The sequence below is a fragment of the Felis catus genome, chromosome A3, assembly GCF_018350175.1.
Source record: "Felis catus isolate Fca126 chromosome A3, F.catus_Fca126_mat1.0, whole genome shotgun sequence".
Classification (NCBI taxonomy): domain Eukaryota; kingdom Metazoa; phylum Chordata; class Mammalia; order Carnivora; family Felidae; genus Felis; species Felis catus.
Genome location: NC_058370.1, coordinates 25,865,972 through 25,883,351, shown reverse-complemented (window position 1 = coordinate 25,883,351; position 17,380 = coordinate 25,865,972). Strand labels below are relative to the sequence as shown.

At 51.1% G+C, this 17,380-nt stretch overlaps 1 protein-coding gene across 1 annotated transcript in view; it reads left to right on the top strand.

Moving 5' to 3' along the window:
* BPIFB4 (BPI fold containing family B member 4) overlaps positions 1 to 17,380 on the top strand; it is a 30,501-nt gene that overhangs the window by 8,606 nt on the left and 4,515 nt on the right. Inside the window, exons 7-16 of the mRNA XM_023250913.2 lie at positions 630 to 693; positions 1,139 to 1,199; positions 2,316 to 2,407; positions 3,768 to 3,971; positions 5,741 to 5,794; positions 8,874 to 9,044; positions 10,125 to 10,192; positions 12,415 to 12,457; positions 14,384 to 14,447; positions 17,052 to 17,128. Coding sequence (XP_023106681.2) covers positions 630 to 693; positions 1,139 to 1,199; positions 2,316 to 2,407; positions 3,768 to 3,971; positions 5,741 to 5,794; positions 8,874 to 9,044; positions 10,125 to 10,192; positions 12,415 to 12,457; positions 14,384 to 14,447; positions 17,052 to 17,128 — 898 coding nt within the window. The remainder of the gene's footprint in view (positions 1 to 629; positions 694 to 1,138; positions 1,200 to 2,315; positions 2,408 to 3,767; positions 3,972 to 5,740; positions 5,795 to 8,873; positions 9,045 to 10,124; positions 10,193 to 12,414; positions 12,458 to 14,383; positions 14,448 to 17,051; positions 17,129 to 17,380) is intronic.

The window sequence follows — 17,380 nt, the reverse complement described above, 5'->3', positions numbered from 1 at the left end:
ATACTATGATCTCTTTCCCCCCCTTAACCAACTGATTAGGACGGTTTGTTTACAGCTGGATGATGCACTTGGACCACTTCTCCAGAGCTGTTTCCTTGTCTGTAGAACCAATCCCATCTCCCAGACTTTCAACAGCAACGGCTCGTTTTCTCCTGTGGACCCCATGAGCACATTTTGTCAGCCAGTATTTCTCCTCCCCTCCCTTCCACACACATTTATCGAGCACGTACGGTGCCCAGGTACTGTGCTGGGTGCTTGGACAGAGGAATATGTTCGTTTTCCTGCAGCAAGCAGCCCGCTAGAGGGGCAGATGAGCAGGAGGGAGTGACTTCTGCACACAGGAGCATCCCAGCCTGGGCCTAGCCCAGTGCAGAGTTCAAGGAGCGTCTGTTGAACAAATGGATGGATGGATGGATGGATGGATGGATGAGTGAATGAGTGAATGAAAAGCCAAGCAATTTGCCTGGGCAGCCTGTCCGGCCAGGTCTGTGGTGAATGTACATTGTCTGTCTGGCTTTCGGAACAATTTTCCAGCACTCAGGGGTTCTCGCTGCCCAGGGCCTGGCTCGGGGCGCTGCGTGGACAAGCTTGGTGAGCTCCCTCCTCCTCCCCCACTCCTCTCTCCTCAGGCTTCTCCCCAACCTCGTGGACAACTTAGTGAACCGAGTCCTGGCCAACGTCCTCCCTGACTTGGTAAGAACCTATCCTGGGATGGGGAGCAAGGAGCACAGACTTTCCCCAGACGGAGGGAGCGCAGTCCAGCCTCCATCCCTGCGGGCGTGCAGGTGACCCAGAGGAGCCAGAGGGCTGGGGCCTGTTCTTGGGGGTCTGGGGAGGACCCTGACGAATGTGGAGGGACAGATGAGTGACAGGATAAGGAAGTGGAGCTTAAGAGTCACGCAGTTCTGGTTTGAATCCCAGCTCGGGCACTTCCGAGCCACGTGACAATCCTAGCACCTCTCTGATCTCGGTTTTCCCATCTATAAAATGGGGATCAGGAGAGCGCCTTCCCCGCAGGGCTGTGGGGAGGACAGTGCCCGAAGGCAGTAAACGCAGCTATTGTCATTGCTATTCCTGCGCCCCGCGCCCCAGCGCCCAGCCCCGGCTCCAGAACCTCATGCCATCTCTCCCCCCACAGCTCTGCCCCATCGTGGATGTGGTGCTGGGTCTTGTCAACGACCAGCTGGGTCTCGTGGACTGTAAGTCCTTTCTATTTTGCTTCATTCAGCCAGCGTCTTCCAGCCCTGATTTGGGCCCAGCCAGGGAAGGCGCCGGGGGGCATAGCATGTCTGGGAGGAAGGTCCAGTGTGGTGGGGGCACCAGGCCCCTCTCGGGCCCTTAGAGCGCGGTGTGGCTGATGTCACAGGAGAGAGGCTACCTGGCCTTCCCTCTTGGCGCCAGACATGCCCCCGGAGGGAGGAGCATCCCACCTGGCCCGGTGGCTAAGTCTCTGGACAGAGACAGTGAGGCTGGTCAGAGCCCTGGCTCTTTCCTGACAGCTGTGTGGACTTGGAAAGACTCCTTCCAGTTTCCTCAACTCTAATATGGGGGGCTGGCTTCAGCCCACAGAGGGATTGGAGAGTGAATAACAGGAGACACCATGAATACCGTTCAGGTCCCTAGAACCAGGCTCCGATACCAGCCGTGGTCCACGATTTCTGAGTGAACATTCCTGGAGGCAAGCCTGCCCCGTATGGTTGTGCGGTTCACGCACAGCAGGATGGCAGGGACCTCCTTTCACATAGACTGCAACATAACGGAGGCACCTGACTTGTCAGGTGCACAGTATCTATAGCCATACAGGGAGGCCCTCTTGGGTGGTGCTCCCGTCTCTCTGGGATCCCAGGAAGTTTGGGGATGGCTTTTGCAGATGGGTGAAATTCTGTCCTTTTGTGGCCAGGAACAAGGGAGGGAGAGCCCAGAGGATGGGGCTGTTGGTCATAAGCAGTCAGGGAAGTGCCAGCTTCAACTAAGCACCACGTTGTGGAACCTTAAAACTTCCTCCCTGGTCACAGTACTCCACAGTTTACAAAGCTTATCAATATCCAGAATCCCACAGACCCCACAATATAGTCCAAGGAGTTATACAAACCTATTTTACAGAGGAAGAAACTGAGGTTCAGAGAGGCACAGTGTCTTGCCTGAGGTCACACAGCAAAGAAGAGGCAGAGGTGGGATTTGAACCCAGAACTCTTGCTCTTTTCATGCTGCCGTCTGGAGGTGGCGCCTTGCTGCCCCGCCCCCCTTGGGGCATAAGAAGGGAAGGCATCTGGGAGGATGAAGGGGACTCCCTGTGACCCCACCTTTTCCTGCAGCTCTGGTTCCTCTGGGGATATTGGGAAGTGTTCAGTATACCTTCTCCAGCCTCCCGCTCGTGACCGGGGAATTCCTGGAGCTGGACCTCAACGTGAGTGCCGGGGCCTCAGGGAAGGGAAGGCGGGCAGGGGTGTGAGCGCCAGACCCATGGGCTTCTACTCAGTGTCTGGGAAGCAGTGTTGGACCAGGACCCTCTTCTGATTACTTGAAGACCTTCCAGAAGCCACATCAGGAAACACAATCGCAGCCAACACTTACCAAGTGTTCGCTGCATGGCAGGCACGTTCCAAGTGCTTTATGTAGATTGACTCCGTCTGTCTTCACAGCCACTGTATGACATAATAAGGTGACCTCCGTGCTGATGTCCATGCTCTAAAGACTCCCACCATGGCCAGTTTCAAGCTACTAACTTTATATCACATGCATGGAGCTTTTGCTCTTCCGAGCTGGCGTGAGCGGGTTCCAGCACACCACTGAATCTGACCCCTACCTGTGCACGGGGCACACACACACGTTCTTCCCCCCCAGCCTGTACCAACATGGGTGCTTCCCCCGCTGTTCTATCAGCTACAGAACTGCGGGTGAACCCCACGCTGCCACGCACACAGGATACGTGTGAACACATATACGTGCCCCCCAGTCTATTCGCAAACAGTAGTCATTCAAGAGGGGTTTGTCGGTTACCTGCTGTGTGCCAGACTCCGTGCTGGGGCTGGGGGGTGCACCGTGAACAAGGCAAGACCTCTGCCTTAATGGAGCTTACAATCCGTTGGAGGGGCTAGGCCATCCAAGAGTCACTCAAACAAATACACAATTAAAGATCATCAGTTCTGTGCAAGAGGGTCCCAGGATATCAGAGCCTATAGCAAGGAATCAGGCTGTATCCAGGGAAGTCATGGAGGGCTTCTTGGAGGAAGTGACATGTAAGCTGAGACCTGCCAGTAAGTGGGCCATAATAAGAGAAGAGCGTGGGTCAGGGAACAGTATGTGGGAAGGAGCCATGGTGGGAGTAGTGAGGTGGTGGCAGGGACTGACCAGGGGCAGTAGGGACGGAGTGGCTCTCAACGAGGCAGAGAAGTCCCCACGGGCAGACCACACAGCATCTGTAGAGCAGGGAGAAGGGTCTGGTCTTCAGGTAGTAGATACGCCATGGGCACTGTGCGGACATGTAATTAGCTCCTTTTGGCAGGACGGAGGGGCAAGAATCCATGTTGGACACATATTTAAAATAAAGGGCGATAGCTCATGGCTGTAAGTGGTCATAAAGTGAGAACTGCAGGAGGTTCCATGCCATCACAAACGAAGAAAAGCCAGGGACCATAAAAGAAAGGGTAACTCAGACCCAGTGGGTTTAATCGAGGAAGGCTGCCAGGACGTCACCCCAGTCTCAGCCTCCTCCGCTCATCTCCCTGTAACCCTCCCTGTGACCCCTTTCCTCTCTGCTTCCCCAGACTCTGGTCGGGGAGGCTGGAGGAGATCTCATTGACTATCCACTGGGGCGACCAGCCGTGACTCCCAGACAAAAGATGCCAGAATTACCCCCCATGGGCGACAACACCAACTCCCAACTGGCCATTTCTGCCAACTTCCTGGGCTCAGTGTTGGCCCTCCTGCAGAAGCAGGGGGCACTGGATATCGACATCACCGACGGCATGGTGAGTCATGGTCCCATCCGGAGGTGGGCTGGGCCGGGCAGCAAACAGCTCCCCGTTGGTCCTGTCTAGTCCCCACAGCCTTGGGCAAATTGCTTTCAAGTGAGAACAGTAAGCAGACAGTGCGCCCCTGACTCATTTCGCACTCATGGGCATGTATTGGTTATGTCAGTGTTTACCAAAGCACGGTGACTGAGATGATTTTAGGCGATTCGTAGACATGGCATTAAAGAACATCAAATCATATGATGAGAAAGTTGATCTCTATTCAGTTCTATTTAATTTTATGTCACTCCTTCTTTAAAATCATAGTGTATATTCTTATATACGTATCAATATAAATGCTTAGAATCCTTCTACTTGGTAAACATTGATATTAAATAACTAAAAGATACATAAGAATAAGGTATGCTCCAGAATGATTTTCTTTCCAAACGTTTTCTTTTAAAAATGTCAAGCCTTCAGAAAAGTTACAAAATAGCACAATCAGTGCCCAAATATCCTTCACCTAGATTCACCAGTTAATATTTTGCCATATTTGCTTCATGTCTACGGATCCATCCATCTGCTCACCCACTGATCTACCCACCTACTCATCCATGCTCCCTTCCTCCCTCCCTTCCTCCCTCCCTCCCTCCCTTCCTCCCACCTACTCATCCATGCTTCCTTCCTCCCTCCCTTCCTCCCCTCTTTCCTTCCTTCCTTCCTTCCTTCCTTCCTTCCTTCCTTCCTTCCATCATTCCATTCATCCACCTATCTAACCTATCTATCAGCAAGCTAGCTAGCTATTGTTGAACAATTTAAGTTTTTAGAAACATGACATCCCACTCCATAAATTTGTGTGTGTCTCCTAAGAACAAGCTATTCTCCAAAAAACCACTGTATGAATTATGTCCATCTTGATTCCACCAGAAGTCTCCATTTGGTGCTAGTATATAGTTAATCCTCTCTTGTACTTTTAAGTGTCCTCTTTGTAACTCAGAGAGAACAGGACTCACCCCCCTCAAAGCCATCCACAGACAACAAGATCCATGGAGAATATAATGGCACTATTTCATTTTTATTGCATTTACTTTCACAGTTGCCATTTCTTTCTGTCAAATGGTACTGACTTTTCATTTTTTAGTATTTGAGGTTTTCAAAAGCAGATCTTTGGATATGGCAGAATTGTGCATTTAGTGGACACTGGGTTATGCACATGGACTCACCGATGTTCACCTTGTTTTGATAAAGAATTACATTTAGGCACGCCTGGGTGGCTCAGTTGGTTAAGTATCTGACTCTTGGTTTTGACTTAGGTCATGATCTCACGATTTGTGGGTTCAAGGCCCACGTGGGGCTCCAAGCTGGTGGGCAGAGCCTGCTTAGGATTCTCTCTCCTTCTCTTTCTGCCTCTTCCTCTCTCTCTCTCTCTCTGAATGAATGAATGAATAAATAAATGAATAAATAAATGAATAAATAAATGAATAAACAAAAAAAGTTAAGAATTACATCTAGAGGAGAAAGAGTCAGGTCTTTTCTTACCTCCTGCCCCATAAAGTCATGCCTATAGTAAGCTTAAGTGGCTGGCCCTGTCCCCTTAACCACAAAACGGCTGCCGTGATCAGTATGTGGGTTGCCATTGGACAGGCAGGACCTCCCAAGGGGTCTTTGAAGGGAAGAAGATGCCCCTGCTGGTTGCCTGAGCGTGTGTAGGCGTTTAAGCACTGTGTTAGCAACTCCTGTCTGTCCCTGCAGCCTCAGGGACTCACATGCCCCTTCTTGCCCTGCAGTTTGAAGAACTTCCCCCTCTCACCACGTCCACGCTGGGAGCTCTGATTCCCAAGGTACGTAAAGCAGACGCGTCCCCTTGTCTTCAGCCCTCCCCTCCTTCTAGGTGTCCCGGGAACTGGGTCAGAAGGGGAGACGCCCACAACCAGGGTGGGGTGATCCGAGTGCATTGACAAAGGTGTGGTGTCCAAATCCCCATGCCAGGAGGGCATGGAGGGTTGAGGTGGAAAGACCCTGAGCTGTAGCAGTGGACTGGTCTGCACCTTTCTAATCCTCGTCTGGCTACTTCATCGCTGTGTGTCTTCAGGCAAGAGTCTTAACATCTCTGAGCCTTGGCTTCCTCATCAGTAAAAAAAGGATGCGAGCTCCTACTCCACACCTTCGTCTAGGAGAGTGAAGGAGATGAAGGTGATGGTTCACGTAAAGATGCTGACACGCGCAGGTGCATGGTGGCTCAGATGGGAGGAGCCAGATTTTTGGAGCAAACATGAACTTGAATTCCAGCTAAGCATGTCTCAACCATACTACCATAGGCAAATGACGTCTCTCTGAGCCTCCGTTTTCTCCTCTGGGAAATGGGGCTAACAATGCCCATTTCACCGTGTGGCTGTGAACCTGGGAGTTGAACATAAGCACAGAGTAGGCATTTGATAAATGTTCACTATTATTGTTCTTGTTCATAATAACAAAATCGTTTTTTGTTTTTTTTTTTTTTTAAAGGGCAAGTGTGCTCTTGTCAGATTATTAGCTATATATGGTTGGAACAAAGGCCTTTCCGATCCCAGTTCTTGTCCCAGCGCTGGTCCAAAACCTGTTAGCCTGCACCTGGCAGGAGAGAGCTTCTTACACAGTAAGCGCTATGCAGGTACAAAGGATTGCTGTAACCTACGACCATTTTAGACATTTTTCATCTCTTTTCTACCTGTTCTGCTCCTGGTTCGACTTCAGAAGCAGGAAAGGAGACCCAAGTCAACAAATGATCACTATCGCCCTCATGCGGTTGGAAACTGAATGGCATAGCACCATTATCTGAGGTCAAAAACAGCGGCAGGTCCCAGGGGCAGGTAGAGTTCTATCAAATGGACCTTTTATTTACTGGACCACTTCTATGTCCACTGCACTTTACAGTTTATGAAAAAAAATTAAGAATCCCCTCTTTTATTTGGTTTTAATCATCCCCCTCATTCATGGAGCCGGAAAAGGGGAGCAATCCATTTCACAGACAGGGAAACAGAGGCTCAGAGAAGTCACACAACATGGCAAAGGCTGTGCTGGCACAAAGACTCAGACCTTGAAATGGGACTCTGGGTCTGCAGCAGCGGAGATTCAGGCTAGACACGGGAGAGTGTCCCCCGGAGATCCAGGCTTAATCAGAGCTGGGGTGTGCATCCTGGGTCTCCTGCTGCTGTGGGGAGAGTTTGAGGTAACCTCTCCGCGTCCCTGTGAAGGAAGGTGTTGCTAATTATTGGAGACCGTGTATGTTGGGGTTGGCTCCTCCAGGTATCCCCAAAATCCCCTTGTGAAAAGCCAGTTACCAAATTATTGATTTGTTGAAAGCCAATTTGCCAAAGGGTGAATTCGCTCGGTGGTCATTTGGCTAAATCTACTAGATTTGCCAACAGATCAAGAGTTTGTTTAAAAGAATTTCACCTTGGGGCGCCTGGGTGGCTCAGTCGGATGCGGTTAATTAAGCATCTGACTCTTGATTTTGGCTCAGGTCATGATCTCTCCGTTCGTGAGTTTGAGCCCTGCCTCGGGCTCTGTGCTGAAAGCATGGAGCCTGCTTGGGATTCTCTCTCCCTCCCTCTCTGTCTGCTCCTCCCCTGCTTGTGCTCTCTCAAAATAAATAAACTTTACAAAAACTTTTTAAAAATAAGTAAGAATAAATAAAAGAATTTCACCTTGACAATGTGCTCAAGAACATGAGTAGAATCTTCTTAGTTCCAGGATCCACACTGCTGCATTGCCTGCAGAGAAGTTTCCATTTACATGGATTTCTTTTTAAAGTAACTTTGTAGTTTTTCCCATATAGTTAAATTCATTTAATATATATTTTTTAAAAATTTTTTAATGTTTAGTTTTGAAGGAGAGAGAGACAGAGCCTGAGTGGGGGAGGGGCAGAGAGAGAGGGAGACACAGAATCCGAAGCAGGCTCCAGGCTCCGAGCCGTCAGCCTAGAGCCCGACGTGGGGCTCGAACTCACAAACCACGAGATCATGACCTGAGCTGAAGTTGGGCACCTAACCGACTGAGCCACCCAGGCGCCCCCATTTAGTATTTTTAAGAAAAGTGTTCCTTCGGGGCATCTGGCTGGCTCAGTCAGAAGAGCATGCAACTCTTCATCTTGGGGGTCATGAATGTGAGCCCCACACTGGGTGTAGAGATTAAAGTCTTTTTTTAAAAAAAGAAAGAAGAAAGAAGAATGTTCCTTAAAATAAAGTTTTTGGTAAAGCAGTAATTCAACACATATGGGAACTGACTTTTTGATGAACCGTCCCTTTAGCTCATTAGCTTTTGGGGAGTCCATTCACAGCAAACAGGCTCAGATTCCTCCCACCTGGGGGGCTCCAGAGACCCCTGCAAACCCAGGTAGGCTGTGCCTTGCTCTGAGTTTTCACTGTGAGGTGCCCCAAAATACAAACTTTCTCATTCCAGGTGGGGTGTCCAGAGGCAGCGGGAGGGGAGATGGGCCCTGGGCTTCTGAGTGACACAGCCCTGGGCTGCCATCTCAGCTCGCCTGCTGACTTTGGACAATTTGCTTGAACCTCAGTTTTTTAACTCTGTCCCATGGAGAAAATAATACCGTATGGATTTGTATGATTCGATGCAATCGTGAATGTCCGGACAAACCCATCTTGCTCAGTCGCAAATTCTGAGCATTTCCATGTATCGGGCATTGAGCTCGAGGCTTTGCCGGCACCCCCACATTTAATTCTCGTAGCAACCCCCTGTGAGGGGCTCGGAGAGGGCAGCTCCCTCCCCAAACGCGGCAGCAGGTGAGAGCCCGCATGTGCATGTAGGGCTCGGGCATTGCTGCAGGTGCCCAGGGTGACACCTGTGCCACGTGTTTAGAGTTGGCTGCTGACCCTGCTACCCAGGACCCCACTCACTGTGGCCTGGTGTCCCCCCCGCAAGGTGTTCCAGCAGTACCCCGAGTCCCGCCCACTCACCATCAGGATCCAAGTACCGAACCCGCCTTCAGTGACGCTGCAGAAAGACAAGGCACTGGTGAGGGTGTTCGCCACCTCCGAGGTCATGGTCTCCCAGCCCAATGACGTCGAGACCACCATCTGCCTCATCGATGTGGTGAGTATCAGCGGGGGGAGGAGGCGCCGAGTGGTCTTCCGGAGTCCCCAGACCCCCTCAGGTCCCCACAAAACCAACCGTAGTGACTATAAGCCCAACTTGGGGCCAGATGATCTGATTCAAATTCAACCTTTAGCACTTTTAGCTATGTGAGCTTGGATGCGTCTCTCTCTCTCTCTCTCTCTCTCTGCCTCTCTTGCGTTACTTGGTTTGTAGCCTTAACCTGACACTATAAAATGCATTTGTTAGTTTATTTCTGGACAGAGATGTAATTTGTCTTATTCACTACAGCATCCTCAGCCTAGCCACAGAGTGCTACACATAGTAGGTGCTCAGTAAAGCACCTATTTGTTGAAGCAATGTGCTGAGTTAAGTGCCATTTCCCCCTTGGTGCTTAAAGCTTAAGATTCAGACACTTAGGGTTCTGCCCCATCTGCTATGTCTTCTCAGTCTTTCCTCCCAGGGCTCAAGACCAAATGAGCCGCTTCTAATCCGGGAAGTGGGTATTCTCAGCTAGACCATGCCAAGCCATGGTGTATTGGGGGTCCTTTCTGGGCATCATCAGATGTCAGATTCAAAGGGCTGGTTCTCACCCAGGGAGTGGACATGGCTGTGCCTGATTCAGTCCCCTGTTGATCAGCCCCTGCTGTGTGGAAATTTTTCCATCAATAGCCTAAATGTCTGTATGATCCAGCTCAGAGTCCTGCCATGGCTCTCCAGTGCCTCCAGGATGCAGCCTTGATTTTTCTGGCCCTGCCCGATCTGGCCCCTTCCCACTCAGTCTCCTGCAGCCCTCTTACCTCCTTGCTCTCCGGCTTTCTCTCTTCCATCTAACGCCATCCTCTTTCCTGCCCCAGGGCTTTGGCACATACCCTTCCCACTGCCTGGATCACTCTCACACCTTCTTTTTCATCTGGCCGAGTGAGCGTTACTGGGGCCTCGGCCGGCCCATAAAAGCTTTGGCCAAGACCTCGGGGAACAGCCTGTGTTACGCTGAGTGCTGACGCAGCACCCAGCCAGTGCCTGGTGCACAGAGCGCTCCCAGTGGTGACACTTCATTCTCATCCCTCTTTCCTCCAGGACACAGAACTCTTGGCCATGTTTTCCGTGGAGGGGGATAAGCTGATGATCGACGCCAAGCTGGACAAGTAAGGGGGTTGCAGACTCGGGCCCCTGCTGCTCAGAAAGGCCTCCTTGGTGCTGCCGTGCCTGGTGCCGGCTCCTGAAGGGACATCTGGGAGGTCACCGGAGGTCCCCCAGCATGGCCGTCAGGGCTGGGTAAATCCAAGAGGCTGCAAAGGTGAAAATGGGCTGTGACCGCCAAGGCCGCTGGTGCGAGCTGGGCAGTGGGGGTGATGCCGTGAGCTTGCTAGAAGGAACCTACTGCCGACAACAACTACCATATCAATAATAATGATGACGGCCGTGATGATGATGGGCCAGGCTTTGCACTAGGTATTTATGTGCATTCTCTTGTTCAGCCTTGCAATGGCCCTGCGGCATCTCCCATCTTAAAGAGGAGACAACTAGGGCTTAGAGAGGCGGGTTGCCTTACTCAGGCCCACACAGCAGGTCCAGAGAGGGGCTCTGGGCCAGCCCAGGTCTGTCTGAGCTGGAGCTGCATCGCGTGGTTACAAGTGCAGGCCAGGCCATACGAGCTCAGGCCATATGAGCCAGGCCATATGAGCTCAGATCCTAACGTGACCACTGACAGACTGTGTGACAGAGGCCAAGTGACTTTGCCTCTCTGAAACTCAGCTTTCTCATCTGAAAATGGGGATAATAGTCCCTACCTCATAGGATTCATAATAACACTACATGCCAGGCATTCAGCTAAGCCCTGAATGTGTCTCAATTCATTTCATTCTTGACCTCAGCCTATGGCAGTAAGTACTATTCTCATTCCCACTTCAAGGTAAGTGAGACTGTGTGTAAAATTGTCAGCGTGTGCCTCGTTCATTATCACTTTTTCTTCTTAGGACAGTTGATCAAGCCCAACAATGGGAATTACTCAAAATAAGACAGGACTCAGAGCCATCCAAGAGTTTCTAAGGAGGTGATGCCCGACCTAAGGCCTGGATGACGAGAAGGGGCCAGTGGGGGCTTGGGGGCAGCCAGAGCAGTGCAGGCAAACTTTAAAGGGCAGGAAAAAGCTGCGGTGTTGTGGATGGAGGGGCTGAGGGAAAAGGAGGGAAGGGAGTGGAAACACTGGTTTTTGTCCTGCTGGATGCCCTACGGCCCCAATGGCTTTGCCCCATGCGTGAGTCCGGTCTGGCCGCAGGTAGGGCTGTGGGTTTGCAGGCAAGATTCGAGTGCAGTGAGACTGAGACCCTCACAGCACAGACAGGGACCTCAAACCCAGGCCTCGAGCCTCCCTCCTCAGAATAGCCCAGCAGCCAAAAACGCACCTCAGGGCAGAGTCCTGGGCTCTCCCCTCTGAGCTCTGTGGCCATGGCCAGTTACCCCGGGAGCCTCAGGTTACTCCCAGACGGGGTTGCCGGAAGGATCCGGCGAGGTAGGGATGATTGCTTATGTGTGCACGGCACGCACTATGTACCAGGCATGGGCTTGACTTGGATGATTCCTTTAGTCCTTGCAGCCACTCACTTTGCAGACGAGGAAACTGAGGCATAGAGAGGGTAAGTACTTTGGCCAAGGACATACAGCCAGTAGGGGTCACAGTTATGATTTGAGCCTTATGTACAGACAGTCCCTCCTTATCCGCAGGGGATACGTTCCAAGACCCCCAGCAGATGCCTGAAAGTGTAGACGGTACCAAACCCCACCTCTACTGGGTCTGGGTCTTCCTGTACAAATGTACCTGTGATAACGTTCCATTTATAAACTAGGCCCAGTAAGAGATTAACAACAACCATAATAAAAGAGGACAATTATAACAACACCCCATAATAAAATTTACGTCTCTCTTTCTCAAAATACTGTGCTGTACTCACCCGCCTTCTGGTGATGATGCGAGACGATAAATGCCTAGGTGCCGAGATGAATGAAGCCGGGTGAATGATGTAGGCACTGTGATGTAGCATTAGGCTACCACTGACCTTCCGGCAGCACATCAGGAGGGGGATCATCTCTTCCAGACTGCAGCTGAGTGCGGGTCACTGAGACCACGGAAAACAAAACCTCCGCTAAGGGGCTCCTGTGTAGAGTATAAAAGCCTCCGTGTCGCGTCTAATACATAGTTGGTGCTCAATACGCGGAGATCAACGTCGTTCTTACTGACTGCCCCCGGGTCAAGCAAGGTCTTTGTGAGGATGTTCGCGGAGGGGCTTTCGATAGTTTATGGGAATATAAACCCCTTATGATTCTCAGGCAATCACCACTTCTAACAGGCCGTTTGCTTTATTGGCAGGACTCACCTCAACCTCAGAACCTCAAACGTAGGCAACTTTGATGTAAGTACTAAGCACAAGCTCAAGGGCAAGATATTCTGGGAACGGTGTCCCCACGTGGCTAGCTGGGGCCGAGGGAGTCTGTGAATTCCTAAACATTGGCACCATCTCTGCCAGGCCTCCTTTACAGGTGGGGAAACTGAGGCCCCCAAAGCCAGTGAGGGGCAGAGTACAGACTCACAGCTCCAACTCTGCCAATGAGGCTGTCCCATTTTAATGGTTTTTGTTTTTTATTTTTGAGAAAGAGAGAGAGAGAGCACCAGTGGGGAGGAGCAGAGAGAGGGAGACACAGATTCCGAAGCAAGCCCCAGGCTCCGAGTGTCAGCACAGAGCCTGACGCAGGGCTCGAACTCATGAACCGCGAGATCATGACCTGAGTCGAAGTCGGACGCCCAACCGACTGAGCCACCCAGGCGCCCCAAGGCTGTCCCATTTTAAACCACCTGCTCCCATGGAGGCAACCTGGCCCAAATCCCTCTGCTCTGAAGCGGGGGGGGCGGTAGGGACAGCCACAGACCCCTTCCTTTCTGGATCTGGAGGCTTGGCTTTGCCACTGACTCCTATGTGACTTTCAGCAATACCAACCCACTCCGAGCCTCAGTTTCCTCATCTGTAAAGCAAACAGTTCCGGATATGTTTCTAACCACCCCTTTACCACCACGTTCTGAAATTCTGCCTTTCTAACCGGAGAAGCTCAGATTCTAGGGGTGGGTCCCGTTTCATCTGTTTATTCTTGGGTCCCCCCACACCACCAAGAGTCTCCAGAAATGCCCCTCTTCTCTTTTACAAATTGACAACAGATGTTTGCTTTCTAGAACAGTCGTGGTGAGACTTCCATGTGCACAGAGAGAGTCAAATACCTACCGTGTTGCCTATTTTTGGGTTTTTCCACCCCCAGCCTCCACAACCCATGTTGCTGGTGTCACCAGCCGCATTTTATAGATGGAGAAGCTGGGGCCCAGGGCTGGGCAGCGACGTGCCTCACAGCTGCCTGGGGCACAGCTGGGACCAGAACTGGCATCTCTGGACTCCGAGAAGAAAAGAAGCTCGCACAGTGTGAAATTAGAGACTATTTCTGGGGCCACAGAGACTGGCACCAAATTAAGCTTCTTTTTTTTTTTTTTAACCAAATTTCTCTCGTTTAATCCTCACAACAAACTTATGATTTGGGTAGAGCTATTAGCCCGTTTTCCAGATAAGGCAGCCCAATGCAGAGAAGCTGGGGGGCTTGCCCAAGGTCACAGCGCTGGGATGAAAGTCCCGTGCTCTTGTCGCGGCCGCACCATGCGGTTCTACAGCCAGGCGGGGACTTTACATGAAGGAGTTTACATTCGGCTTTTACAACCGCTGTACGAGAAAGGAGTATTCACTCCTATCTTCAGCTGTGGAAACCAGGGCTTAGAGAAGTCAAGAGCATGCGCACATGAGGAGTCTCAAGGCCAGGTATTTTACCTGATCTACCTGTGATCCTCGCTGCATCCTTGCAGGCTGGGCTTGCTGGTCCATTTTACAGCTGAGGAAACTGAGGGTCAGAGAGGTGAGGGAGACTTCTCAGAGGCCCACGGAGACTGAGCTGGGATGGAACCCCAGAGTGTTGGCTACACAGCCCAAGGGCCTTCCATGACACCAGGGTGGCTGCAGAGTGAGCCACGGTAGACCAGTGTTCTGGGCCTCCCCCAGTCCCTGCCTCACCATGAGCCTGGGGCCGGCGCTTGCCCTGCTCTGGGCCTCAGTCTCCCCAACTACACCGAGAGCAGGTGCACAGATGCGCCTTGCGGCTGTCCACCTAGGTGGTTCTAAAGTCACGGCAGCTCCCAGATTCTCCCAGAGCAGCTCTGCACCTTCCGGCCACAGGGCAGGGCCTCAAGGGGCCCCCCGGGGATCTGAGCGAACCAATGCCTGGGTTGAGTTCTCGTCCTTCCCCTGCAGGTTGGCCTCTTGGAGGTGCTGGTGGGGAAGATCTTCGACCTGGCGTTTCTGCCCGCCATGAACGGTGAGAGCGGTGCCTGTGCCTCCGCGGGGGTGGGGGGTGGCTTGGGGACCTGGTGGCTGCTGGTTCGTCGAGCATGTTTGACACACAGCCATTCTACCTCAACCGTATTCCTGAGAGCTTCATTCTAAGCTTATTTATTTAACCCTCTAAGCGCAAATATTGCCCCAAGGGTGCATCAACTTCCATATTTGCTGCTTCTGCCGCCTTCTTCTCTCCTTCTCCTCCTTCTCCTCCTTTTTCTCTCCTTCTCCTCCCCCTCCTCCTCCCCCTCCTCTTCCCCCTCCTCCTCCTCTTCCTCCTCCCCCTCCTCCTCCCCCTCCTCCTCCCTTTCCTTCTTCTTCACTTATTTGGCTGATTTTTCTGATTATCCATGTAAAATTCTGATCACACATGAAAATTATATGTGTGTAAGTTTTAGAAAGTCCTGAACAGTTTAAAAGGTAAAATCTCGGAGCGCCTGGGTGGCTTCATCGGTTAAGTGTCCGACTTCGGCTCAGGTCATGATCTCACAGTCCGTGAGTTCAAGCCCCACGTCGGGCTCTGTGCTGACAGCTCAGAGCCTGGAGCCTGTTTCCTTCTCTCTCTGCCCCTCCCTGTTCATGCTCTGTCTCTCTCTCTCTCTCTCAAAAATAAACATTAAAAAAAATTTTTTTAATAAATAAAAAATAAATAAAAGGTAAAATCTCACCTCCCAGAGGCAATTAATCTCGACCCCTGGTTATATTGCCTATTAAACTCTTTTTTCTCCATTAAAAAAAAATATGGCCTAAAATATTTCCTGATATCTTTGAGGTTTATTTTTAATCGTGGTAAAATACCCATAATGTGAGATTTACCTTCTTAACCATTTTTAGGTGTATAGTTTAGTATTATTAGGTATATTGACATTGTTATGTCCCTGATTGATTTTTGTTTTTGTTTTTTGTGTTTTGTGTTTTTTTTTATCTTTGATATCACATATTTAATTTTACATGCAGAGACAGTGTGAATACATTATTGTTGTAGAAAGTTTCGTCAGTACAGATAAAGCTAAAGTTGCTCTTATCGATCTCCCCAGCCTCCTAACCCAGAATGTGCCCCCTAGGCAGCCACGTTATCATGAGGGTTTTCTTGCCCAACTTCATAAAAAGAAGGGACTGAGCATGATTCCCCCTCTCTGTGGTGCCTCAAGGATGTTATCAGGAAGCCACCTGACCTGCAGGGCCACTGGAGGCTGGGGTAGCTGAACCCCATTTTAACTGGAAACCTCGCCCCCAAGGCCTCCACTGGTCTGGCCGCACCCTCCCTCTCCCTGCTTCTGCATCATGGAGAAGAGGACAGAGAGCGGCTGCTATGAGCTCTACCAGCGAGGGTTCGTTGGGGGTGCTCTTGATGTCAGATGGACCTTTATCCCGAAAACTGTCACCAGAGGAGGCCAAATCTCAATCACAGAAAAGCCCTGGCCACCAAGGTCAGGCACGTTCGCCAGCGGGAGAGGACGACATCAGGAGCTAGGCTGGGCTGGGCTGACCTGTGAGGCAAAAGGTGGAGACTCTCACCCTGGCTTGGTCACTAAGAGGTGGTGTGAACTGGGCAGCAGGCCCCTTGGTCTCGCTGTAATGCAATTTGCCATTCTCAAAAGTAAGAGGTTGGAGAAGAGCCAGGATTCTCAAAGTGGGTTCCGTGAAAAAATTCGTCCCATAAGATACTCTTAAGGAAAGGGTTCCGTGGCGCCAAGCAAGTTTGGGAAATTCTGAATATACTACTCTGGGGTAGGTTTACAATGTTCCTTCTCTCTGAAAAGTCCTGCTGGAGGCAGAAAATCTGTTTGACTTCATTTAATCCAGATTCCTTCACTTGTCTTTTCATCCCTCTCTTCCTTCTTACGTTCTTTCCTCCCTTCCTTCCTTCTCTCCTTCCTTCCTTATCTCCTCCCTTCCTTCCTTCCTTCCTTCTCTCCTCCCTTCCTTCCTCCCTTCCTTCCTTCCTTCCTTCCTTCCTTCTCTCCTTCCTTCCTTCCTTCCTTCCCTCCTTCTTTCCTTCCTTCCTTCCTTCCTTCCTTCCTTCCTTCCTTCCTTCCTCCCTTCCTTCCCAGAACATGAATCAGTATGAATCTACTTCAGTTCTGCCAATCTAAAAGCAAACAGCACATCCCATGGCAGTCACTTGTTGGGGCCCCATGTGTATCCTTCAGCAAACATCTGTCCACTCCTCTGTGCCCAGCCCAGGGCTGGGTGACACCGGGGACACAGTCCTTGCCTGCAAGAAACTCACAAGACGGGTAGAGGTGACAGATGTGGAAGCAGAGAATTAACATTCTGTGATTTCAAGAATGGTGGGGGGGCAGTTCGAGGGAGAGGCAGGAGCCCAAGGTTGCTCGGCCTGGGGTGGAGGAAATCTCATAGAGGGCATGACATCCAAACAGTCCCGGGGAAGGCTCAGAGCCTGGCAGACAGGCAAGGGTGAGGGAGTGTGCTCTGGGTGGGAGCATCTACAAAGACAAAGGCCTAGAGACGGAGGAGAAATGGCTGGTTTCCTTGAAAATATTGGTAGCCTCCTGTGTGGCTGACACCTCTCAGCCACGCTGACTGTGCCTGACCATTTTGTTGTTGTCTCTTTTCACAGCCGTGCTGGGCTCTGGCGTCCCTCTCCCCAAAATCCTCAACATCGATTTCAGCAATGCAGACATCGACGTCTTGGAGGTAAGGGAGGAAGAGCTCTTTTCGCTCTCCGCTCCATGCCCAGGAATTGGGAGGAGGAAGAGAAGGGAGGTGAAGGGTGGGGCAAGAGGGGCCTGTTTCCTCAAAGGGCGGGGCTGGGGGAAGAAGACACCAAGCTTAAGAACCCTTAAATAAAGTTTTCCAACCCACCATCTCATTTCGTCCTCATGGCAGACGTCCTTGCCCCCATCTCGCAGATGGGAATACTGAGGCTCAGAGCAGTAAGGGGCTCAC